This window comes from Hypomesus transpacificus, unplaced genomic scaffold, assembly GCF_021917145.1.
Source record: "Hypomesus transpacificus isolate Combined female unplaced genomic scaffold, fHypTra1 scaffold_31, whole genome shotgun sequence".
NCBI classification, from domain to species: domain Eukaryota; kingdom Metazoa; phylum Chordata; class Actinopteri; order Osmeriformes; family Osmeridae; genus Hypomesus; species Hypomesus transpacificus.
Window position 1 is genome coordinate 3,028,810 of NW_025813837.1, and position 25,183 is coordinate 3,053,992.

The 25,183-nt window shown below is 46.0% G+C and overlaps 3 protein-coding genes across 7 annotated transcripts; all 3 read right to left on the reverse strand.

Annotated features, from left to right (window-relative positions):
* Positions 1-2,175: 2,175 nt before the first annotated feature.
* Positions 2,176-8,649, reverse strand: entpd4 (ectonucleoside triphosphate diphosphohydrolase 4). Its single transcript, XM_047015960.1, is given in 14 exon segments — positions 2,176-3,090; positions 3,419-3,580; positions 4,012-4,097; positions 4,225-4,549; positions 4,868-5,034; positions 5,661-5,794; positions 5,933-5,992; positions 6,307-6,410; positions 6,562-6,712; positions 6,969-7,124; positions 7,127-7,173; positions 7,327-7,524; positions 7,929-8,046; positions 8,464-8,649. Coding segments are annotated over 13 exon segments (1,833 nt in total). The 5' UTR covers positions 7,937-8,046; positions 8,464-8,649; the 3' UTR covers positions 2,176-2,855.
* A 143-nt stretch (positions 8,650-8,792) lies between these two features.
* chmp7 (charged multivesicular body protein 7) lies at positions 8,793-12,072 on the reverse strand. Of its 4 annotated transcripts, none has more exons than XM_047015800.1 (11): positions 12,016-12,072; positions 11,343-11,635; positions 11,059-11,230; positions 10,784-10,969; positions 10,489-10,622; positions 10,355-10,403; positions 10,154-10,273; positions 9,942-10,040; positions 9,785-9,842; positions 9,401-9,634; positions 8,793-9,115 (listed from the first exon to the last, which is right to left on the reverse strand). In XM_047015800.1, the coding sequence occupies exons 2-11, from the start codon at positions 11,597-11,599 to the stop codon at positions 9,078-9,080; spliced, it is 1,347 nt and encodes a 448-aa protein (XP_046871756.1). In that variant the 5' UTR covers positions 11,600-11,635; positions 12,016-12,072; the 3' UTR covers positions 8,793-9,077. The 4 variants fall into 4 exon arrangements, with proteins under 4 accessions (XP_046871756.1, XP_046871753.1, XP_046871755.1 ...); XM_047015797.1 differs by having other exon boundaries at positions 9,401-9,637; XM_047015799.1 differs by having other exon boundaries at positions 9,401-9,637; positions 11,932-12,022.
* Positions 12,073-12,185: 113 nt separating this feature from the next.
* lgi3 (leucine-rich repeat LGI family, member 3) lies at positions 12,186-24,750 on the reverse strand. Of its 2 annotated transcripts, XM_047016061.1 has the most exons (10): positions 24,266-24,750; positions 17,686-18,052; positions 16,376-16,447; positions 15,734-15,805; positions 14,513-14,584; positions 14,330-14,401; positions 14,054-14,223; positions 13,797-13,961; positions 13,526-13,616; positions 12,186-13,428 (listed from the first exon to the last, which is right to left on the reverse strand). In XM_047016061.1, exons 2-10 carry the CDS (start codon positions 17,898-17,900, stop codon positions 12,699-12,701), a joined length of 1,659 nt encoding a protein of 552 aa, XP_046872017.1. In that variant the 5' UTR covers positions 17,901-18,052; positions 24,266-24,750; the 3' UTR covers positions 12,186-12,698. The 2 variants fall into 2 exon arrangements, with proteins under 2 accessions (XP_046872017.1, XP_046872016.1); XM_047016060.1 differs by lacking the exon at positions 24,266-24,750 and having other exon boundaries at positions 17,686-18,125.
* Positions 24,751-25,183: the final 433 nt, after the last annotated feature.

Sequence of the window (25,183 nt, forward strand, 5' to 3'; positions counted from 1 at the left end):
GTTTCTTAGAGGTTCATTCCAGTGGGCCAAAAGAAACAAATCATGCTGCAAAATGTTGTTCTGCTAAGCCATTGTTTCATTTCTTACTTTACATCTCTCAATAATGTATTATCTGCTATATTTTGGTGTCTCCCCCTACTCTTGTTGCATACCAGAAGTTTGAATTTCACCTGAAGCTTAAATTGTTCTCCATGGCAGTTATTTTGCCATCACAATCAATAAATATGTTTTCCTGTGGAAAGAACTAGAACCAATTTAACTGATTCATAGTTTATTACTTTTTCAATGGATCTGGCTTCACTCCTGGTAGAAACACCAGTAACATAAACACCCCACCCCCGGATGTGAATACTTAGCTGACCATTAGCTTTATCATTCTCAGTGGCACGAGGCTTTACCTATGCATAGGGACAGTGACTCAGCACAAAACTATTATTTACATAACAGTGGGGTCAGATGGCTGAGTGGTTAGGGAATCTGACTATTAATCAGAAGGTTGCAGGTTCCAGAAATATTTGTATTATACAGTATATAGTCGAAAGGTTTACAGTCTGACTATATACAATACGATCAGTGCATGTCAAATGAGGTAAACAGGGATCACCTATAAATAACTGGTTGCTTCTTAACAACCGCTGCTTGTGCAGGAGATACATAATTTATTGTGAGAGTTGTTCAGTTTGAGAGTGCCCTCTGTGAGCTGGATGCTAAGACACATCTTGCAATGTGAAATAATGTGAGATGCATCCTCCACATTATATTCTGTCACCTCCATTGACTGGTATCTTGACCTTGGATATCACACTGAAAAAGAAAACCAATATGACCATATGAGTACTAATAATTTGGATCCAGTATGTTGCACTCACACATTGAGAAAGTCAACAGTCGCTTTTCCTACAAAATATGTAACATGTCGAACATTCACAGAAAATCCATTATATTATCCTTTTTTTATTTGTATGTATATATGTATAAATATTATATATATTGTTTTCCCAGTACCAGTTCAGTCTATTTCTAAACACATCTTCACAGCTTACCTCCACTGTTAGTTCATCCCTCTTCTGTCAGTAGCAGACCTGAAACGTAACCCAACCAAGAGTGGACAGAAAACAAACTCCTTCAGTGTGTGTCCAACCTGGCCACCCAGACACTCAGAGACAGGCTGGCTCCAACAACACAGCTTCCTATGTGACATGTGGTTGGCTGACCTGACCATTAGTGGCTGTCTGCAGCTTAGTGAGTTCGACTGACATTTGGGGTTACAGCTCTGTTGTTCTTGTCCTGCTGAGGAGCTGTGAACTCTGATGCCGCATGTCTGTATGCTTCTGCAGTCCTTGTGTTATCATGACAAGCCCTCCACTCAACACTCAAATCACTCAGGTTCAATTGAAGCTAAGGACTAAGGGACATTATACACATCAATTAAAGTGTAAGATTATGATCACAGCCAATTTATATGTTCTTGATTGGCTGTTTCTACAAGAGGCATACTCCATGCAAAAAGTAGTCTCACCTCTGAAGAAATGATTCAAGCTGAAGGATGAATTTGGGAAAAGCACATCATTTACACTTAAACTGAATAACTCAACCAAGGGCAAAAAACATTTTTGGATCCTTTTTATTTTCCAACAGCAATGGGATGATTCGACAAAGGGTCTGTGCAAACAGTAATTCACCTACTTGAATATAAATGTAGTGACTGTGCTTTCAGTAACTACCCCACAGATCAGCAGTGACTTCCCAGCTTCTGAAAATGAAGCGCAGTGCGTTTGGGAATACATCTGAAGGAGTTCCTAACTGAATCGTTACAGACATGCCATCGCTGGACCCCACTGACCCAAGCCTGCAGACCGGGCTTCACCCCACGGCCTGGGCTCAGGAGAATCAGCTGCTCTGGCTTGGAGCCCCATGACCGCTCCACAGTGATAAGACAGGAATAAATATTGCACTGCTGTAGCTCGCACGGAGTCAAGCTAAACCTGTTCAGCAACCAATCAAGAAACAGAAGCATGAAAGATCTGGGAAAGACGACCTACGCTGAACTCGGACCCCATCGTTTAACCCATTGAAATGACCTGTAAATCTTTAACAGCACTGGACTGGTGAAGTGGCAGTTACACTTTCTTCAGTCCATTCCTCTTAAACTCATTCACTAAAGAAATATGTTTTCCGTAATTTCCCAGGAACTAGGTCTGTTTCTCATAAGTTAATAAACAATAGTAGAAAGAATCACAAAATATATAAAAAATACGTTGTGCCAAGCAAACCAAGTATGAGATCATTCGGGTCTAAAACTTGACTTATCCCAATACAGAAACATTCACCAGTCACGCATCCAAAAAGGCATACATAAAATAACATGAAAATGTGGCATGAAATCTACAGTATTTATAGTATTATTTATGTCACCTGGCCAGATGTTGTCCAGTAACTGTCTATGACATCACTTATAAGTGGAAATGGGAAGGCAGCTGCCATTTTAATTATGTATAATTCAGACACAAGGGAACACTAAAACATCAGGCAAGAACAGTCTCTCTGTGCCTCATTCACATTTCTTGTTATAGAAAAAGGCAGAATTTGTTCATATCAACAAAAATAAATAAACTGAGAAGAAAAAATAACCGAAGACAATCCAAGGCTTCAAATTCAACATGCAACATGTTTTACATTAGCGTTGCCTGAATCTCAACATTGCTTCTCATAGTTCCCTAAGCTCCCAACCAAGAAGGTAGCCATTTTCAGGATATACACACAAATATACAAGGCCTTATGATGAAGGTGTACACAGATGGACTGAGGTGGGTGGGGCAAGGAGAACAGTTTGTTTGAGTGACAAGTGAAGGAGCCTATAGGGTGATGGGGAGCGAAGGGGAGACCAATCCCTCCTCCAGCCATTGGACAGGGGAAGAGCTGCAGCGCTGGGCCGTGCGCCGGTGGATGCGACGTAGGCGGAGCAAGTAGAGCAGGATGGACAGGAGGACCACCAGAAAGCAAGCCAGAAACAGGAAGTGGTTGTTGAGGAAGGAGAAGCTGTGTCGCCAGTGAGAGTGTACTCCTTTAAGACTCTCCTGCTGCATGTCCCTGTGTGACCACAACAGCTCAGTTGTGAGTGATAGAGCTAGGGAGCCTCAACATGATTAAATCATGACGTGGACCGTCAGAGGATATTATAAAATAGAAATACGATACTGCAAAAATCTTAGGCACAAGTAAAAATAATAAGCACAAAAAAAAAAATATATATATATATATATATATAAAGAATAATATTGAAATATTTACTAAACAAATGATAGAAATATGGCTCTTTTCCACTGTCAAAAACAAATGCACATCTAAAATCACAACAATGTGAAAGATCTCTGCCAGGGTATGGACTATACATTCTGTATATGTATACTTATCTTACCTCAGAGGCAGGAAACGAGTCCTGTAAAGAATGGCTCCTAAAGTCCACTGCACCTCTTTGTCGTAGACCAGGAGAGCCGTTTTGAGGTTTTTATAATCCGCAGGGAAGGAGAAACCAGAATGAAACACCTCATACATCCAGGCCGATTTAAAACACTGGTACCTGCAAACAAGAAAAACATGGACTCAATCAAATGATCGCTCTTCCGTATTTACTCAAAAGCAGTAGTGTATTGTACAAACGTCTTGGGCACAACAAACATTTAAAGTCAAGCAAAAATTCTCGATATTGCACTTTTAAACTGCTACACAAATACAGAAAACAACAAATGTTGTATGTAAGACAATATTCATGTAAATAATATTGGGTGCTTATACTGTATATTAAATTAAATGTATATTAAATTGTATGGTGTCGGCAACTTTTCTTTTCTGGGAGACCAGCCACGTTCTAAGGTGTTCTACTGGTGTGACAACGTTCTAAGGTGTTCTACTGGTGAGACAACGTTCTAAGGTGTTCTACTGGTGAGACAACGTTCTAAGGTGTTCTACTGGTGAGACAACGTTCTAAGGTGTTCTACTGGTGAGACATACTTGAGCCTGTGCATGTCGGCATGAGAAGCATACAAGCCGGCGTCAAATCTCTCCTTCAGAGTCCTCCACTGGGTGGCACAGTAACTCTGCAGAGCAAGCACAACGGGGGAAAAAAAACTCCTATGGTGATCTCGTAACAGCAAACGTCCTGCCAATCCCTTCGTCAGATGCGTTTTCCCACAGAGGTGGTGGCGGTGGTGTGGTGTGTCTAACCTTGGCTGCGCTGCTGTACTTAGAGGAGTTGTAGTCCCCGCCCATGCGCAGTACGTCCTCGGTGCAGTAGTAGAACTCGGAGAAGCCGTAGAACTGGCTGTTGGAGTAGTCGATGGGCGGCTGGTAGACTCCGCTGAGGGAGGAGTGAGTCTGGTTGGTGTGGTTGAGGAAAGGCTGGAGAAGCCGTCTGCACTGGTCAAAGTCCCCGGTGCCCCTCAGGTGGAGCCTGCGGTCGCCCGGGCCCACCTCATCCTGCAGGTCTGTGGGCAGACACGGGTCCAAGAGAGGGGACTCTGCCGTGTCACCAACATGCTGGTCCAGGAGTCTGGACCCAAAACAACAAAACTTATAGTATAGTTAGACCACATATTTAAGTTTTAGGGATTCCTATATGTTTAATGTATGCACCTTCCTGCCAAAGTCCGTGCAAACTTTCATGGCAAAGAAAACCCTTTCTGATTCTGATTTCTGACATCCTAGTATCATGGACACATTGGGATGGATGAATGATGAGGGAAACTGCTCTGTCACAGCAGTGCATTAAAACAGTTCCACTTGTATCATACAATCTTCACCTCCAACTCAGCTAACGCTGATTGGAATGGACCGTGCCCTACACCTGGACTGTGCGGTGGGTTCTTACTTATTCCGAGTGATCGCGTTCCTAAATAGGTTCTCTTCGTATCGTTGTCGAGCGGCGTTGCCCCCGAAGCCCAGGAAAGTGGACACATACACGCGGTACACGTGCTCTGTGCGATGAGCGTCACAGCCAAGGTTGAATTCCGCCAGCAAGTTCTTGGCCACTTCCTCCTGCGAAGCATAGGAAGTCAGCAACTAAATGGCAAGCGTCCCAGAACACCTATCCACTTACATCTGGCATGGTGTCACCTACACATTCACTTCTAATTAGTAACATGCATGTTGTGTTGAATGTTGAAGAAGAAGCGTCTGAACACAAGCAACCACAAGGTAACATTGTAAGCTTATTCGATTCATTTTGAACTAAACTGAGATGACTGTGTCTGATTTAAAATGAAAACAACAAAGAGGATGGGAATATACAAATGGACTCTTAAAATTGGAGTATGAATGGATATTGAAACGGGTAAATTAAAAAGGTGGAGCAGGGATAGAAGGTTTTATGGTATGAGTCATAAGGTCATGGGTCTTTCGCCACACTAATGATCTTAACGCTCAAGTCCAAACTCTGCTATTCGGCCATGCAACAGGCTTATCTTGACCGAAGGCTTCCAACAGTCCAAAAGAGCACTTCCTCGCCAGAAGGAATAACATGGCGTATACAGGGTTAACCAGGAAATGATAAAGAGGTGGAAAGGGGGGAGGGGCACAAGAAACGGGGTGAGTGACAAAACCAAAGACAATACAAAAAAAGGGAAATTGTGGATAATAACCTGTTGTGGAGAAGCAAAGCTTACAGTTTTGGGCACTTCGTATGCAATCTGCGTGGAGACGCCGCCCATGTCCAGCACCCCTGTGGTCCTCTTCCTCACCAGCGCCTCCTGGTGGTCAGCCCCAGGGATCTGCACCTCCACCGTGGCTTCCCTGTCAGCTAAAGCCCAGGGAGGAGGGAAGAGAAACAGGTTCAACGTGAATCCCCCCCCAAAAAAGCATGAGAGAGAGACATTACAACCAACTCACAGAATAAAATTGAGTGTGTGAGTTACGAGGTGTCACTTTGACTACTTACCGTTACCAAGGTGATTGAACCGTCCGAGGACGAAGTTAATGCCGATCCAGGCGTACACGCCTACCAAACACAGAGCGGATTATTGTTAACACCTTCCTCCCCAGCTTGCATTTCACAGCTGCTCTGACACACATTCATGACACGCGACAGCATCAACTCAGAGAACGGGAGTCAGGTGGTTGAGTGGTTAGGGAATCGGGCTAGTAATCAGAAGGTTGCCGGTTTGATTCCCGGCCGTGCCAAATTACACTGTGTCCTTGGGCAAGGCACCCTACTTGCCTTGGGGGGGAATGTCCCTGTACTTATTGTAAATCACTCTGGATAAGAGCATCTGCCAAATGACTAAATGTAACGTAGAATGACGCTAATCTGACCTTCCTGTTTCCCAGAGATGACCTCCACGTGGGAATCAGAGAAGAGGAAGTTGAAGCGAACGGGGATGTCAGTTCTCAGGTCCTCCAGGAGAGCCTCCTGCTGACTGAGAAGCACAGAACACCATATAAATGTCACACCGTCAATATTTAGAGATCCCTTCTCGCTACGTTGACAACAAGTGCAGAATTGGATAGCTGTCATGTAAGTGGCATGTTATTTCCTTATCCCTTTTTGAATACTGAAGCAATCTCTACCTATCAGGCAACACCCTCATGCCAGCTGTGCAGAGGATGTAGAGAGGAGTCTCCTGGTGCTTGTTCTTGGGGATGTGCAGGGCTGCGAAGCTCAACAAGGGGTAGATGTAATCACTGGCCTTCTCCGGTGACGAGGCAAGCTCAGAGATCCCTGGAAACAGGAAGCCCAAAGGAGACATGGAATCAGAGCTTGATCTTGGGAATGTCAAACTAGTTATGAACACGACCGTCTCGTGTGACACAGTGGGAAAGACGCCCGTTTCAGTCGTAAACCCTTTCATGCACAGTCACCCGTCTGCATTCATGTAACGCATTCATTTAGCAGACGCTTTTGTCCAAAGTGACACACTCTGATCTGCGGTCCAAGGCTCTCCCAGTGAGCTGGAGCCATCTCCATTATGACTAACCTGGCTTGATCTTCATGACCACCGGCTTGCGGTGCTGGTCCCTCATCTGCCTGATGTCCAGCAGGTCGTGTGGGTTCCCGTTGTGCCGGGGCCAGCAGTACACAAACACCCTGGAGCCACTGCTGCCACAGTCCACTACCAGACCATAGTTCAGGTTGGATTGCTGGTGTCAGTTGCCTCCACGTCAGTGACTCTCGCCAAATGCCTTGCGAGTAAAAAGAAAAAAAAAGAAAAAAAACAACTGGGTTAGAAAAACGGTCTTCATCAGGACAGACAGATACCTTCTTCACCCCCAGCGTGATGCGAAACAACACGAACAACACTTACTGATCCAGAGAGACATGCTGTTGGCAGATACCTGTGGAAGTGGCTGTCCTTTCTTATCCAGCTGTCCTGGCCCTTTCCTGTTACCAGGACGACGTAGAGCAGGCCCAGTAGGCCCACCAGGAGGCAGATAAAGATCAGCTGACGGAACGAAGGCAGCAGGAAACGAGGGAGAACCTGTGGGGACAGGCTGAAGTGCCACGACGCAGGGAAAAGGCACGAGAAACTGATCCTGCCAGGAGAGAATTAGAATTAAAATGAATGCTTCATGATTACCTCTGAATGTTAATGGTGCTTAGGTCTTGCTTTAAAACCCTCATTAAGGATAGGTGTTCTATCAAATATTCAACTAGTTCAGGGATATAGTCATGTTCCTGGACAGAGTCCGGTTGCTTTTCACTGCAACCACTGTTTTAACTACATAACCTGATTCAGATTATCAGCCATCTGTAATTAGAATCAGGTGTGTTCAATTTGAGTTGGGGTAAAAACCTACAGGACTGTAGCTATTCAGTAACTGGGTTGCCAGGCTTCAAGATAAATGGTCATACCACTTGCTTCTAGACAACCACAACATTAAGCACCAACAGGCAATAGGACAACCCAAAACTTGGAAGAATCCAATGTCAAGCATACCTTCCCATGGTGTGGATTCTTTTCAATCTTCGATCAGACGGTTGTTAGATGGATGACAATCAGGATAGCGGAGATTGGAGGTGTTGGCTTCGAGACACCATTGCCTAAGTTTCTTCCTCTGTTCATAATATTTGCATACATATAGGTTAACGTAATGTTATTAGCTGCTAGCTCACTAACGTTGATAATAATACGTTAAATGGTTAGATTGACATTGGCTGTATTTTACTGCTGTATGGTTTTCTGACGTTTCTTAGAACACGGTGTACTACAAGTTGACAAGCTAGCTAACGTAGTCCCAGCCAAGCGTACACAAAGCAGCCAGCTATGTAGATCAAGTGCTAACCTCGCTATCTACTAACCCAAACTGCCACGTACATGTTACGGTGCTGTACAGCCAAGTTGGGAAATATAGCCAGCTGCACCTAGCTAGTAAGCATAGCACTACTAGACTAGCTAGCCAGCTCCCTTATCAGCTGACGGTGACGACCATTTAGCAAGCTAGGGTAGCTAATTGCTATAATCAATCACTTACCATTGCATCGGATTTTGAAAGCCTTTCTTCACATCAATAGGTCATTTGGTAGCTAACCATTAATGGCAAAAAAGACTGGGAACGGCTAGGCTAGCTTAACTAGTTTAGCGTTAACCGCTAGCTAAGCAACCCCTACGGCTACCTGCTGCCACGAGCTACATCGGTTACCGCGCAAGCGTCAATCTTGTACGCGAAGACTTTTAGGTGCGCTTTATTTGGACGTTTGTGCTTTCCTGTTTATTCTGGTCGGCCAAGATTGCCCAAAGCGTAATTTTCGCGTCAACAAACACCACAATAACACAGATAATAATTTAATGTATCCCCCAGTCTTGCAGCTGAAGTTTTTATTAAATCATAGAATATATACATGTATAACTGATGATTGCAATAAAACATTTGGCATCATGATATTTTCTTTATTAGAGTGGGACAATTAAAATGTCAAAAGGCCACTTAAAATATATATTTTACAAGGTAGTCCCCGAAGGCGTTCACAGGCATCAATAAACATGTTACAAGAACACAGACAGTTACTATGGGTGGCCTTTTACAGCCACTCATGGAGGTTGTGAAATTACCATTGCAGAAACGTCTTTCTGTTAGTGCTTGTGTTTTTACTGTGCAGGCTCAAGCCGCTTTGTCGAAATCATACCTGTTGATAAAGACAGAAAAAATAAGACTCCAAATCCTAGCTGTACTAAATAAACGTAAACTTTCCAAAAAATTAATTATGAGAAACTACATTTAGTCATTTTAGTCATTTAGCAGACGCTCTTATCCAGAGCGACTTACAGTAAGTACAGGGACATTCCCCCCGAGGCAAGTAGGGTGAAGTGCCTTGCCCAAGGACACAACGTCATTTTGCAGGGCGGGGAATTGATCCGGCAACCTTCTGATTACTAGCCGACCGCTCAGCCATCTGACTCCCGAAACTAACCTGATTCTGTCAAGGTAAGTCGGCTCAGCTCTGAGTCCAACTCCTCGTCTGTGATATTGAAGTGGTTTTGAGGCACAGAAGGCAAAGAGCTTAGCAGGTTGTCCCCAAGAACACAGGGCTCCGTAGCAGGTGAGAAGGGGTGAGTTGGGACGTCAGGTAAAGTCGAAGGCCCAACCATCTCCGAGTCTCTCAATAGAGACTCCAGCTCTTCTTCCAACTCGTCCGTATCTACGTCTGCTAAACAAGGAAGAACGTTCGCTTGAATATTTACATGAAAATGTGGATTTAGTTTGTAAAGGTAGAAAAATATTTTTGAAAAAAGTTTTGGAGGGTTGAAAAAATGGATGTGAAGCGCAGTATAGAGATTATTTAAAATTGACTCACTTGGGTTGAGCCCTCCACCAGACAGAGCTTGGCTCACTTCATCCTGGTTGTCACACAACTGAAACACAAACAGACAAAGACTTTTAATTATACAACGTGGACACACCGAACAGCTCACTCGAAAACACCGCCAGGCGGTCTCAAAACAGAGCAAGACCTCTTGGATTTGATCGACTAGACTCTCAGCTCTCTCCACAGTCACATCCTTCAGAGACACTTGAAGGGCTGCCACTCCCGCCTGGTAAGCTTGTACAACCTACAGACGCGTGAAGAACAAGAGGCCCATTGAAACAGACATGCACACTGCATTGATGACAGCTAAGTAACCGGCATCAACAACCAATGATTTAACGCCCCTGTGCGCCTTACCAGCTTGTCAGTCTGGGAGTGTGCTATTCTGTCCAGGATGCCCTTGACGGTCTCCAGCTGAGAATGTAGACGGTCTGCTCTCTTCTCCACACGCTTTCTGCTCCTCAAACACCTCAGAGCCTTTGGGAAGGAAAGAGCCAAAGTTCATTTACAAGGCTCAGGCATACTGAGAGCTCGATCGTCAGACGGTTGGAAACCTACCTGGGATTTCTTGCCCTGACGCAAACACTCCTTAGCCTCTTCTCTACACCTGCACACAGACGGCACAACATGTCACTCACCCGCCCCAAAATACTGCCCACCATCCAAATCACAAGTAAGCTACAAGTTCATACTTCTCGGACTCTTGACCCAGCGTCTCCACCTTCTCTTTAAGCAGCTTTTCGCTGCGCTGCAACTGGTAGATGCCCATGTCCACATCGCTGACAGGACAGATATGGTTCTGTCCTGGCTGCGAAAACTTGACAATCTGTACAGATACACAACACAAAACATGGATCGAGTGAAAAGAAAAACGGGTCTCCATTTTTGTGGAAAGGCACAAACCTTAAAGGAGATATGCTTGATAAATGTATCTTATGATACAGCTAGTCCTTGACTCTATGATCTAGTTCACAGACGAGGCCTCACCTTCTCTCCATCCTGTAACGTCACAGCTACTTGCTTCTCTCTCTGCAGCTGTAGCAGAGCCATGCACAGGGTGCTCTCATCAACACAGACGTGGGAGGCTAAAGTACGTAGTTCCTGATAGGACAGGAGAGAACGAATGGCCAATGGCGAGCTCCGGTACACAGCCAGCAGTTCCGATGCCTTCTCCTACAGGAAACAGAAAAGAAACAGAAACAAATTAAATACATTCACATGTTAATTTAGTTTCTATAATAAATTTGATCTAATCCACACACCTTCACCAGTTCAATCACAACAAAAGACTCTTCCAAAGCAATGTGACTCCTGCCCAGTAGAGTGGAGAAAGTCCATTTTAAAGGCTTCACCAGCAACAGGCCCACACCCCAGGACAGCCAACCAGAGTCTACATTTGCTGCAAACTCCGATTCTCTCTGTATCCTGCCACATCTGCCAGTGGACAGACAGACAGACAGTTAATTTAAATTATCCTGACAAGTCATGATGTTTTCACACATTGGCAAGGAGTGCAAATGCATGACAAGAAATGTAAAGGTTATACCTGGTCATGCTTTGAATGACACAGCCAAGACCTAAAGGGAGAGTTCCTTTTCTTCGGAAGGTGTCGTTCAAATCTTGCAGATTAACACACACTGTACTACGCCGCCTGCAGTTCTGTACAATGAGAGACGTCCAAAAGTCCATTTTACTGTCCCAATCCGTTGTGTTTACTTCTCGGTTTTCTTTGAAGTCAGAAAATATGAAATTCATCCGTTCATCATCCTCCCATTCCGGTGGTAAAGTTGACTCTGAAGACATTTCTCCGAGAATCGGTTTGGACCGTTTAGTAAAGGCCTAGTGAGAGACACAAAATATCAGCATGCGCCTTGCCATCTAGGAGCGATTACTGCAATACTGCTTATAGGTTTTTAAATCACAAATTGTCAACAGCATAGATCTTCAAACAAGTAAGTTTACCAATAGTTACAACAGGACAGAAACAGAAAGCCTGTCCGGTTCGGATTCGGTTTCAGTTGGCAACTATACTCTCTGGACTCGGGTCTTGTTCGGAATATGCGTCCCGACCCGAACTCTTAAGACATTCCTCTCGCTATATCCACATTTACACGACTAGTTAACGAGCAACTTACCCTACTTAATTATTACTACGCTGCTTAATGAATACAAGGTATTCAACTACTGTCAAACAGCAATTGAAACGATGGAAAGCTCACCCTTGGGTCAGCGTGCAGCGGTTCTGTGTTGTTGTTATCAGTGAGTTAGCTCCTAACCTCAGACATGCGCTGTGTCTTCGCAAAAAAAGGCATGTTCACGACCATCACTAAATTCTAGGTTGCGCAACATTATGGCAAGTACTAAATATGACAAAGAAAAAGTTGATCGAATGGTTTATTTTAGTTTTAGTTTTAATGGTTAAACCTTACATCTTACAACAGTTAGTAATTTTATATGAATATGCATTCGTACCATAGAAAACATATAGGGTGAACATGCGTTTGACACCACTCGCTGTTCACTTGTATTGTCTCGAAGATCAGTGCATAAACATCAGCATTGTCACATCCCATTAATATGCCAAGTAGCTGGTAGATAGAATAAGCAGTGAAATTGCATAGTGATATGACACTTATTTACAATGGCATAATTATACGTATATCTAGATGGTGAACTATTTTGACATCACAACACAGGCATCGTTTGATTTAATTCCTCTTTGTAGTAATCAGAGTATGGCAAACATTTGAATTTGACAATGCATTGTCCATTAGTCTTTACTTTAGGTTAAATTCATGGTAGCTAACAGGCATTTAGTCACATGGCTTAGACAAGTTCTTCTTTTCAGCATGTGTTAATAAATACTCTCAACAAATGCACAATATCCACTTTGTCCTGTTTTCTACTTGGCACTCAGATCTACCAGAAGGTGCTGGTAGGCCAAAGTGTTGCCTTTGAAGCTGGCGGCCAGAAGAATGTCTTTGTTGTCCACTGACACCAAGCTGAAGGCCCGAGGTGCTCTCATGTTAAGCTCTTGGAAGGGCTGGAAACGCTGGGTGAGGTCATCCCACAGGTACACCCTGGAGAAGGAGAAATCACTGCCCAGGAGGAGATACTGACGGACGCCCACTGTGAACGGATACACGGCCATGGAGCCTCGGGACGGGAGGGTCTGGATCTCTGCGAAGCGCTGGCCGTCCCAGCGGACGATCTTGGAGTCGCCGATGAAGCGGGTGAGGCACAGGTAGAGGACCTTCCGCACCCAGAAATGCTTGACCATCTGCACGTCGGCCAGCTCTACGATTTGTAACTGGAAGACGAACTGGCGTTGGCTGCGGTTCCACTGGTAGACCACCGGGGGTTGAGAGGCGCTGGATAGGATGAGGTGCTGCTTGCCTCCCACTTCCAGGAATTCCACGTGAGTGTCGCGGTGCCAGGGATGCAGGGACTGGTGGGAGTAGAAGCCGTTGCTGTTCCAGCGGTAGATGCTGGTGGAGCCTGCCTTCGAACTGTCCGCCACTGCAAAGTACCAATCCCCATCCAGCTGAAAGGTCTCCACAAAGTTCGGCTTCCTCACACGCGTGGTGTCGATGTCTTGGATCTTCACAAACCGCAGCGGGTCCTCTTCCCATCTGCAGACAAACATTTGTTATGAATGTAAAAAAAGTCAGGATTGTGTTACTTTCCAGGTTTTTAAAGGAAATAGTTTTGAAGAAAACCACGTCTTACTTGTAGATGTGGGAACCTCCAAATAGCTGAGCCACAACCATGTAAAGCGTGTTGTTTATCACTACAGGCTTGCAGTACACCGCAGAGCGAGCTGGGAAACACACACAAAGATGGCGTTATCTTTTTCAATTGGGTTTAGTTAGTTGTTTATCATTGTAGTACGACAAGCTTCGTCCTAATGGTCTAGCAGTGTATTTTGAGAAAATAGACACCAACATGGAAGATAGAAGATAGTAATGTATTGACTTCAGAAAGGCTTTGATAAACGTACATGTGATGTTGTGGAACTTCCGGAAGACCATCTCCACATGGTCCCATACATACAGAGTGCAGAAGCCTGAATCAGGTTGGGCGAAGGCTACAAACTGGTCTCCATTGAACTCATAGGACTCCACTGAAACAGACTGGAATGGGAAGGTCTCATAGACTGCAAAGTCTGTAGAGGGAGAGATGCATGTATATCACTGCTTCTGGTTCAAACAAATGAGCTAATGAATAAACGAGAGATGCGATTGGCTGAGGGCGAACCTGCACTGATGCAGTTGAAGTCTCGTGGGTTGAGCTCGTGGATCCTTCGACCCTGAAACTCAAATGGGCTGGCGCAGTAAATGGTGGGCACGGAAGTATTGGTCTTCTCCATCCAGTCTACCAGCCACTTGATTTTACAGTCACAGCGGAAAGAGTTCCCCCTTAAGTCTCTGGGTGACGGAAAGAAAATCCCTAGTTTGAAATAGAAAACGGTTTCCCCGACTCCATAACTCTTCTGAAGGTATGGAGATGAAATGTATCGTGAATCACACTTACAAGTCCGTCAGAATGTCCAGGTGGTTGAAGAGTTCTCGCGGGAGGACCTTCAGGTTGTTATTAGACAGTGATCTGTAAAGGAGAGAAACGTTTTTTTTTGTGTGTTAATGGTTTTATTACTGTTCCAAACACGGTGACACCCATTTTAGTTTCTTGTACACAACAGGAATTGGAGATACGTACAAGTGGGTCAGAGATTTCAGACCTCTAAAGGTGTGCTTTGACAAAGCTTGAATGTCATTATTCTCTATAAACCTGAGACAGAGAGAAAGAGAGAGAGAGAGAGAGAGGGTTACTACGGCAAACACAACTCCAATCAAGCCACCCATTACAATAACCGCTTAAAAACAATACACTTTATCCACAATTTAAGCAATTTATTGATTTCCTTCAAGTTACTGGGGGACACATATTTGCCAAATATGCTTGAAGGTACAGGAGGCAGCAGGGAACACAGCCTGAATATGAATCAGCTTTGATGGGAAAAGACCAGGCAGGGTGTAACTGTACTGTACGACTGACCTTGAGGGAGAGTACAGTTAAAGGGACTCAGATGTCCTGTACATACAGATTTATCGATCGATTCACTTAACAGGTGTCCTACCAAATAAACATAAAACATGGCAAAGACTACATTAGCCTGTCAAGCTTTTAAGTAGGAAATATGATCTACTGGATTTACTGCTGCCTAGGCAACAAAGTATTTCTGCATAAACAGCCCGTTTCCAAGATCTTGACATCTGCTCTCCTTTACGTTTCCTCGTGTAAGTAAGCGGCGTTTACGAGCCAGCCATCGTGTGTGCAGCCAGTCTGCAAACGTGAGGGAGCCGTCGATGTGGAGATTCGTGTTCATTAGCATTCCCTTAAGGGAGCTTCCTCTGGTAGCTGGTGATTCAGAGGCCTGAGGCTGAAGAGAAGGAGGAGGATGAGGGAGGAGGAGGAGGAGGAGGAGGAGGAGGAGGAGGAGGAGGAGGAGGAGGAGGAGGAGGAGGAGGAGGAGGAGGAAGAGGAAGAGGAGGAGGAGGAGGAGGAGGAGGGAGGAGGAGGCCTGCGCTACAGCCAGAGCCTCAAATCATTTATGGAGCCTAATGCATCGCCACCTCTTAATGCAGCAAACGCCAAGCCATCAGCATCCGCAGCCTCGCATGTCCCAGAACCTATCAATTAACCGAATGGCCTGCTCAGCTTTATCAGGCTGTACCAAGACAGCATCAGCTTCCCCGTGGCTTGAACGGAATCAATATTCAATATTGCTCGAGCAATCTTTATCTGGTGGAGCTCTGTGGTTTACAGACTTTATTTCATTCGACCAAAAATATGTTTCTAGAATGTATTGGTGTTTTTTCATTTTTTTCTTGAGGGGGGGCAGGGGGGGGGGCGGGGGGGTTGGTGGGGTGTACTTACAGGTACTGCAGGTGTGACAGACCTGCGAAGGCGTTGTCAGAGATCACAGTGAACGTGTTGGAATTCAGCAGACTGATAACATGGACAGAAAGAGGAGGGGTTAGCTGTGGTTGAAACTCGACACGGCCAGGTGTAAACTTGCACATCCCAGATAAATGCTTCACACACACACACACGCACGTACTCGCAAATGCACGCACACGCAGGCACGCACAGTGACACACTCCCTCGCACCCGCGTGCATACACACACACCAAAACACACACACACAGTCCATTGAATGTGCAAGGACAGAAGATCCTTTGTGAACCAGAGAAGAATTGAAGGGAGTCAGTCCTTGGCGATGACACTGATACAGAGACACTCATCACTGCTCTGTCACCACCACTGACTTGAATAACCATTTATTTCATAGTGGTTGTGTTGATTTTATTGTCCATGCGTAACAAAAGTCAGCTCAGATGATCTGGCTGGTGCTTGTCTGGACTGTAAAATATCCAGCTGCTTAATGACTACATTCTGGCTTTTATTCCATGTGTAATGCTACTCAGACGAAGAAGTTAGGCTTGTTTTGTTTTGGTTGGTCTGCTGCAGAGGAGGAGGAGATGGGGAGGAAGGGATGGGCCAGGCATGTCTACTTACAGGAACTGCAGGAGGTGAAGATGAGAAAAGGCTCCCTCAGGGATCTCCGTGAAAGCTGCGTTCACCATCGTCCTGATCACAACAGGAACAGATAACATTCGTCAGAAACGCACAGCTCATCCTGGAACAATACTTTGTAACAATCCAGATGGCTTTTCATTTGTTGGAAACCTTTTTAAGAAGTTGCGAGTAGATATGTTATTCCAAAAATGTAACGGCCTCCTCTTGCCTGCCTTTACTAAATATTTTGACAAGTGGAAGAAGCAACCTGTCCAGTTGATGGACTATGTAGTTGCATTACACCAAATTAATATGCAGGGTCTGCATGGGTCCAGGGCTTTAGTCAATGTATCGACCTAACCTGTCGGGACTACAAAACGTAGTCTTATCAAGATTTCCCTGAGCTTAGATCAAATTGGTTGTACTTTCGGTGCTTTAAAACTAGGACATAGCTTCCTCATTCCACATCCTTGTCTTCGCAGTTGTAAAGAATGAGGCCACCTTCACCTACATGAGCCCTTCAGTTCAAAGACACATCTCGATTATTCAATTATGTCATATTTTTTAATTAGCAGATGCTCTTCTACAAAATGACATACAGGGGCAGATTTAATATGCAATCGCTTTATTTGCCGTTGAATGCTCTTCCACTTAACGATGCTAAATCACACATTGTGTTCACTTGTTTTTCTAACCGCACTCAGGGTAATTGTTTCCATGTCCTTAAGGGCTCTCCATTTACTCAGAGTGCATCCCATCCACCCTGGCCGAGGGGGGATGTCTCTCCGAGGACCGAACACTCGTGGGTTCTCAGAGGTGAATCTATCGTAAGTGAGGTGTCTGTCCCTGTTGGACCAGCCGCACGTCCCACTGCTGTTCTCAGCTCCACGTCGTCCTTATCTCAGCCAGCGCTGCCTGACTCTGCTCCAGGGATGAGGAGAGATGGGGGGCACAGGGACGCAGAGTACTTGCTTTCCACAGCCTGTCAAAGCTGACCTTGTCCTGCCCCCTCCCCGTCTCATCACACGGCCCCATGGTCACACGCACGTCTTCAGACCCTCTGGGGTCTCTCTCGTCAAACGCAGATCCCCCAGACGAGGAGAAGCGTGGGTTTGTGTGATATGACGGTAAACAAATCAATATGAGGGGGATGTCATCCACGATATCAGGCAGAAAAACTGGAAATGATTCATCCTGAAATTCTTGATAAAGAATGCTTCGTATTTGATTATGGCCATTTAAAATTTCACGTCTAAAACTAGTGCGAGACGGGGAATAGGTAGATTGATAATGTGAGGTGATGTACTCACAGAGATATGATTCCAGGGGGGAAGCTCTTGGGGATAGCCTTGGTGTCCACACAGAAGGCACTGTCCTTGGTGCAGGAGCAGGTGGCAGGGCAGCGGGGGATCTTGGGAGCTCTCCTGGCCTCCGAGCCCTCCACCAGACACAGAAGCACGCTCAGGCTGACTAGAAAGATAAGCCTCAGCCACCCTGGGACTTTCCTGGTTCCGGCGTCCAGCATCCTTCCTTCAGGGGTGGACAGAGAGACCGGGACACCTGGTGTCTCGGGGCTGTCTGCTTCTGGAAGTTAGGTTCTGCCCCTCGGTGGTTTGAGAACAGACCCGGTAGCGGCGAAATCGACAGCAGCTGTTGTGATGCTGCACTGTGGAAAGACTGAGGAAGAGTTAAGGAGAGAGAGACAGAGAGAGAGGAGAGGAGAGAGAGGAGAGAGAGAGGGAGGGAGGGATGAAGAGGGAGACAGAGAGAGCAAAAGCAGCCTGTGGTATGCTCACTCAGAGTGTGTGTGTGCGCGTGTGTGAGTGCGCGCTGCAGCTTCCCGGGTTGTGTGTGTGTGGGAGCACTCTCTGTGGAGATGCTGTCTGAGCACACTGCGGGAGCGAGGCTCAGGCTGCGATCCTCCGCACCAGGACCTGTACGCAGCGCCGCTGACACTGAATTATTTACTATAGTACACAGAAGCCTTAAAACGACGGCAGGAGGGGGGAGGGGAGAAAGGGGAGAAAGGGGGAGAGTGGTGTCAGAGCTGGGAAGGAGGCTGAGGAGGCTGGGGGAGATTCTGGTATCTTCTCTTCTCACTCCCACAAACGCAACTCTTCCGGTCCGTTTTTTAGGAGTGAGGATAGGGAGACAGAGGGGAATTTTTTATATAAGGTGGAGCAGAAGTTTAGGGCGAGGAAACTAGGCTAGATCCTTAAGGAGAGATGAAACGTTCAGGTGCGTTGGCTTCCTGCCAACATCTACAAATAAGTCTTGGGAAAATACTGCAGTAAGTACTGCATATCTGCAAAGGTTCAGAATAATGCAGTCATTTTATATTTGGATGTCATGGTTTGAATTCAACGTTAACAACGACCATTGTTCTTGTCCTGTCTGTTTACAATATCCACACACAATATCTCCCATGGCCCATTCTGTTTGGAACTAATAACAGAAACATAAATCCACGTCTCTCCATAATTTTGTAATGTAATTTTAAAAAAACGTCTGTGTGGTGCAATTATATTATTATATTATCATTATATTATTAGTATCCATACCTATAACATACCTCAGCCGAAATTCTGAACGTTTCTGCAACAACTTTATTCTACCACTAGAGGGAGCTGCAGCCTACACAATAGAGAAAGCGGGAGCTCTAGCCGTTGTGTGGTCACTGGCTACGGTGGCTAGAAGCGGCTGGCAGAGGTCTTCAGTGCCAGGCACGGTCAGCTTTCCTTCACAACAACATCGTTGTCACGAGAAAAGGGCCACCTCCTTTCAGCCAGCGTCAGACTGTCCAACATGTCGATGCTAGGCCTGAACACAGTGTTCTGATCCAGCCATTAGCAACAAGTCATTTCCAACAGGCGTGTGCACTCCGACTGAGCTCAGGGATTCAGGGGGCTGACAACAATGACCCTTGACCTTACACACTGTGATGTGTCCAGGACAGAGAAGAGGTTGAGACTGTGTCACAGCTGCAACTGTGGTTTTATGCTACTAATAGAAACTCAGACCCAAATCCTGTGTGAACCCTCATAGGGAAATGTTACAACTTTGAGAAACTATTGTATTGTAAGTGAATCCTTTTACTACAGCAACTTCCTGATTAGAGACTGCCAGTCAAATTGCCTTTGTACTTTTTAACCTCAGGTTTCACCTGTGCACTTGGAGAATCGGACAGAAAAATATAAACGTGCTCTCTGTCAGGTTTTTGTGCGTGCGTGTGCGTGCGTGTGTGTGTAGAATCCTGCACTCTAGACTCAACAAGGTGCTGTTGTAGATCCTAGCTGCAGCGTTGAGTAGAAAACGTAGTGATTAGACATGTTCCTACAAGTTCCCCTGCCTCAGCTCCTCTCCCACAGGTACAACATCACCAGCTGTGCTTTTCAAGGAGAAAAAAAAAAGGCTTGTTTCCTTTTCAACATGTCAACTTTTTCTGTAAACCGGATTCAAGTCACGGAACACTATTCATCCAGAAAAAGACATTAACATTTTGGCGTATAAAGATTCTGTGTTGGCTCTGGTCATGTGACGCTCGTACAGAGCTGTATCCTACTGCGCCCCCTCCCCGTGAGGTACATGGCTGATTCCAGATCAGTGTATTCATCTCTACACCAGACCAGCCTCAGTGAACCCTGACCACATTACCTGTGGATATCTACCATGTTTGGATTACTGCTGCTCTGAGTCACCTGGGTTAGTCCACACTGCTGGATTCATCTGGAAGCCCACATCCCACCCTGGCCGACCACGAGGCACGCAGCCTGTTAAAGGAGCCCTCTGTCCTCGCTCTCACATCTGTTTGCTTTGGGCCGCCTAGTTTTTCCGGACCAATGTGTAGGAGGAAACATGGGAAGCGAGAATGCTTCCAGTTTTACCTTGGTTCCTGTGCACTTACTGTGGAAAATCCCTCATGCCCCAGGTAATGTATTTACACAGGATGGTCTCACTCAGCAGATTCTGCTCAGACAGGTTCACACAGGCTTCCCGCCCCTCGGCTATGCAGAGAAGACATCAGTCAACGTTAAGATTCCAGTCACATAGCAATTACAGAACTCATTAATATCTGTACGGACACAGGACACTTGAGCGACAGGATGTTTTTTTTTCTTCTTCTTTTCCTCTCCAACATGAATGCAGTTGAAAACAAGAGTTGCCAATAACCTAATGTCTCCAAGCCATGAACTGAACAGTTTATTCTCTGTATCTAACATCCACATAGATGTATCAGAATCAGGGGCTTAGAACGTCCTAGAACACGCTGTGACATCAGACCCCCCGGAGCTTGCATCGTCACTGCTGAGGTGGGAAGGATACGCATGCACTGATAAAAACACACAACCCAGAAATCCAATAAGGCAAGTGTTTGTCACACTACCCGACATAAATCTGTCAGATGTGATGAGCCTGTCATTTACAAGCAATCCAGACGTCACAAACACACCTATAAAAATCATGATTATTTCATATAATTCGATGGAGGTCTCCAGACAGAGAGTTGACACCTGGTTGCTGCAGGACTGAACAGATCAGTGAGGTGCAGGTGGGCTGTAATGATATCTAGTGTTCAAGACAAATCCAATATGTTCTCCCTGTTCTGAGGCCCCGGTTGCTTCCAGAAAGTAAAACAGACCACAACAAAACCATTTCAAAGAGCTTTTATTCGTCCCCTTGTAGTCTCACACCAAAGCCCACAAGAAGGTATGCCAGCCAATACCATCTGGGACTCAATTCAATTAAAGAGAGTACAAAGACATATGGCTCAGGAGCAAGTGATGTGATTAGAGCCCTGGTCACGATGACCCAGGCTTGATTCATCCCCTGTGCTACCTTGACTCTCAGCCCTGGAGAACAGGGGGAGGGCTCAGGGACAGCAGGGAAAGGATCGAGGAGGAGAGACCATCCTCGGGAAGGGGAGGAACATACACAATCTGTCTGACAGTAGATCAATAACCCACTGTCTTCATCTTCTAATCGTTAAGCTGATTACGGATGACTTTCATGGAAGCTGGACGATGAATTCACTTCTAACTAGATGTGTATCTGCAGAACCGGGACCAAGGAACAGGGTTGTTTCTTAAATTGTTGAATTATTATCCACATTTTAGATTTTTTTTATATTTAGGGTTGGGGTGTTATTATCACGGGGGCAAGTCTTCAAGGCGAGCCCCATCTTTTTTTTATCGTCGTTTCAGATCAGAAGCTTTTGAGTGGAAGAGCCACAAACGACAGATGATCCACCTCCTGGGAGCCGTAGGAATGCATGAACCTGTAGGGATGGAAGAAAAAGGCCCGGCATACCAGTTGATCCTGTTTGATAAAGGTCCTGACAGGCCCAGATTATATGACTCTGCCTGGAGGATTTGTCTGTGTCTCATTCCTCCGCTAAAGAAAGTCGATCTGGTGGGATAGGGGCGGGGCAATGGCCCCAGGTGGACGTTGTTTTTGTGAAGATGCCAAAGCCAAAGCGTCCTTTTGACCAGACACGGTCGTTCTCTGGTTGTTTCGCGTCCCCTTCTCAACCTGATCACACCCGCAGAACTAGACCCTATAAAACACCCAGAAATACACACTCACTTTCTATTTTCTTTTTTTTTACAACCTTTAATAACAACACTTCAAACTTCAGAGCACCTTCATAAAGTGCTGGAATGCAGTGCATTTATTCCAATTAGAGCTGACGTTCGTTGAACTCCCCTTTACTCCTGGTTCATCACCACGCTCTGAATTAAAGATGGTGGACGCACGGCATTGTGGGCATTGTTCGTCCTTCCCTGCAGTCCTTTCAACACCAACATTATATTTGTCTGAGCACAAAACACCACATCGTGCGTGGTGTGGGAAGAGGGAGGGGACGGGGCAGGAACTAAGGAGACAATAGTCTGACGTCCGCTGAGTGACAGGCCCTGCTCTGGGCTTGTCCCATCTGTCACTTGGGTCCCAGTGAGCTTGCAGGGCAGGGGGGATCTGTCATGCCCAGAGCCATCCCACAGACAGGGGCCCCGGCCCTCCTCGCTGAGCCACACATCCAAACAACCAGAGGGCAGGGACTACCTTGGAGCCCGTCAGTTTAGATGCAGAACGCTTGGCTCTCCTAGCTGCTGAGATTCCTGTTTTTTCATCTGGTGTTTGTGTGTGTGTGCTATTACAATAAAATAGGATTTGATATTCTGTCCCATTCAGCAAGTTGTGTTGCAGCAAGTCGTCAACTCCACCCAATGCCACAGTGGTCATGGCGGAGAAAGGACCAGACAAATCCTCAGTAAAGAGGGTGGGGAAACAACCCAAGCAAACAATGATTTCCATTTATAACACTGTAATTTAGAAATGTCAACCATTTTGCAAGAACTGAAAAGAAACATGTTTGTGCTGGTTGGTTCCAACACCCCCAGCCAGCGTGATTCTGTCTGGGTGGAGTTAAACATTGAAGGAGTCAACATAGTGAGCTCCTCGGATCTCTCTCTCTCTCTCTCTCTCTCTCTCTCTCTCTGTCTGTCTGTCTCTCTCTCTGTCACTCTCTGTCACTCTCTGTCACTCTCTGTCACTCTCTCTCTCTCTCTCTCTCTCTCTCTCTCTCTCAGGGGTCAGCTCAGCTTGTGGAGGACCTTCTCCAGGAGCACTAGTCAGTCTCTCGTCCACACAGCAGATGGAAGCTGGCCAGACTGGTATTCATGAGTCTCTGTATTGCCCTCTGTATTGCCCTGCTGTCTCCCCCCCCCCCCCCCTCCCCCCCCCCCTCACTTCTCTCCTTTCTTCCCATAAATAATCTGCTCGATTGCAAAGGTGGCAGTGTCAGAGGCGCACAACAACAGGCTTATGTCACCAGTCCCCTCAAGTGCAGGCTTTAATAAGCAAGTGCCCCCATTACCAGAAGTTGTCTGACAAGTCTCCTGTTTAAAGCCTTTAAAGGATCTGTTCATTACATGGCATGCACGGTAAAAGTGCATTCTGCTTTATGAAGCTTATACAAGCACGGTTAACAACCACAAAATATACAGTTGTGACCATACTTAAAACAAAGGACCAATCATGAATAGACAAGATTCTGGTGCAGTCCACAATTGATGACATTAACACACACACACACACACACACACACACACACACACACACACACACACCCCCTCGCCGCCGCCACCCCCCTCCCCCCTCCCCCCTGCCCGCCATCACCCCCTCTCCGCCGCCACCCCCCCACCCCCTCGCCGCCACCCCCCCCCTCCCCCCTCCCCACCACCACTCACTCACACCAACCACCCACCTCCCTCCCCCCACCCCCACCTCCACACACACACACACACCCTCCCTCACCACACCCTCTCAGGCTCCCACTCCCCATGAAGGCAGAGTAATGCACCCCCGACTGACAGAGCGTCACCTCAGAGGGCTGCTTGTGAGGTGAAGGGCAGGTCATCTGTCAGCACTGACACGCCACAGAGTGTGGAAAAGAATTGAGGGGGTTTATCTGTAAACATGGAGCAGATAGGTGGGGCGCCCACCTGAATAAATCAAGTCGACTTAAGTAAACAAGGAAGTAAGGCCATTCGTCAGGGCTGTGGGTGGGACTTGTGTTGAGACATCAATAAGCATACCAACCCTCTAGAATCAGTAAGCATCCATAATCGCCTTTTTCCTCTGGCCAGTAGTCTGTCTTTGTAAATTTTTATAGACCATTCGTCAATAATTAGATACGGTTTGCTTTTTACCTCCTCTGAACTATGCTTCAATTACCAATGGCCAACTAGCCCCATTGTTACATTGCCAAGGCAAAGTTAAATATTTGGAACAGGTTGTGTTTTTTATTCTCTTTAAACTTGTACCTGTAAAGTAGAGAGTTATTACTAGAACACAGATGATCTTAAGGTAACATACTTCAAACACTCCTACCTTTGCCCCCAGCAATCTCTTCCTGGACCATCTGTCAGAAGTGATAACACACTCTCTACCTAATAGCACTTCCTGCCTTCTCTGTGGTCCATTATCTTGTCATAGAGCCCTGTTTCCGAGGTCCACTCCATTTCCATACTGAGTCCTTCATGGTCGCCGCAGTCACCGCGCACACAAGACGCTTTTATAGGGACACGTTTCCAGGGATCAATACAATCTCTCCCCAACAACAACATTCAGACGAAGGTTTATTGTCGACGCTCTCAGGAACCAGAAAGGGGAGCGGCTGTTCTCCGCAGTCCCTCTGGGCAATGCGGGAGGTAACAAAGATGGTGATACCAAACTAATCTATCTCCTGCTTCCTTTTTCTTCCAGACTATTTCCTTAGGGCGTTTTGGTAAGAGTACCTCAATTCACAAGGCCAAAACGTATTTTCACCACACTCCCTTAAATAAACCTGTCTGGAAATCAATCTTGAACCACTCCATGCTTTCTTCTTCCCTACTGATGTACAAACTAGCTTATTTGGCCCCTGCAGTAAAATCCAGCTCTTAAAAAAAGGTAAACAAAGAGGTTTTCACACTGTGTGGCCGGCTTTAGCCTGTTGCGTGGAGACGGCAGTCCAGGTGATGCATCAATCCGTGGCAGACAGCCAGCGTCGGGCGTGGGCACCGGGGCCCGTAGCCTCTGATGGATGGGGCCTGAGAGCTGGTGCTGCAGCCAGAACTGGCCGGGCACTTCCCCGTGCAATAAATTACATGTTTACGACTTAGCGGATCCACGAAATAGCGGATGATTCTTCTGATGTCAGCAGCGCATTATCATATTTGATCGCCCCTGGTAACCTGTGTTAAATGGGTATGAGATTGAAATGGCCGTCGGCAAATACGAACAATGATTTAGGCTACGTCACAAACA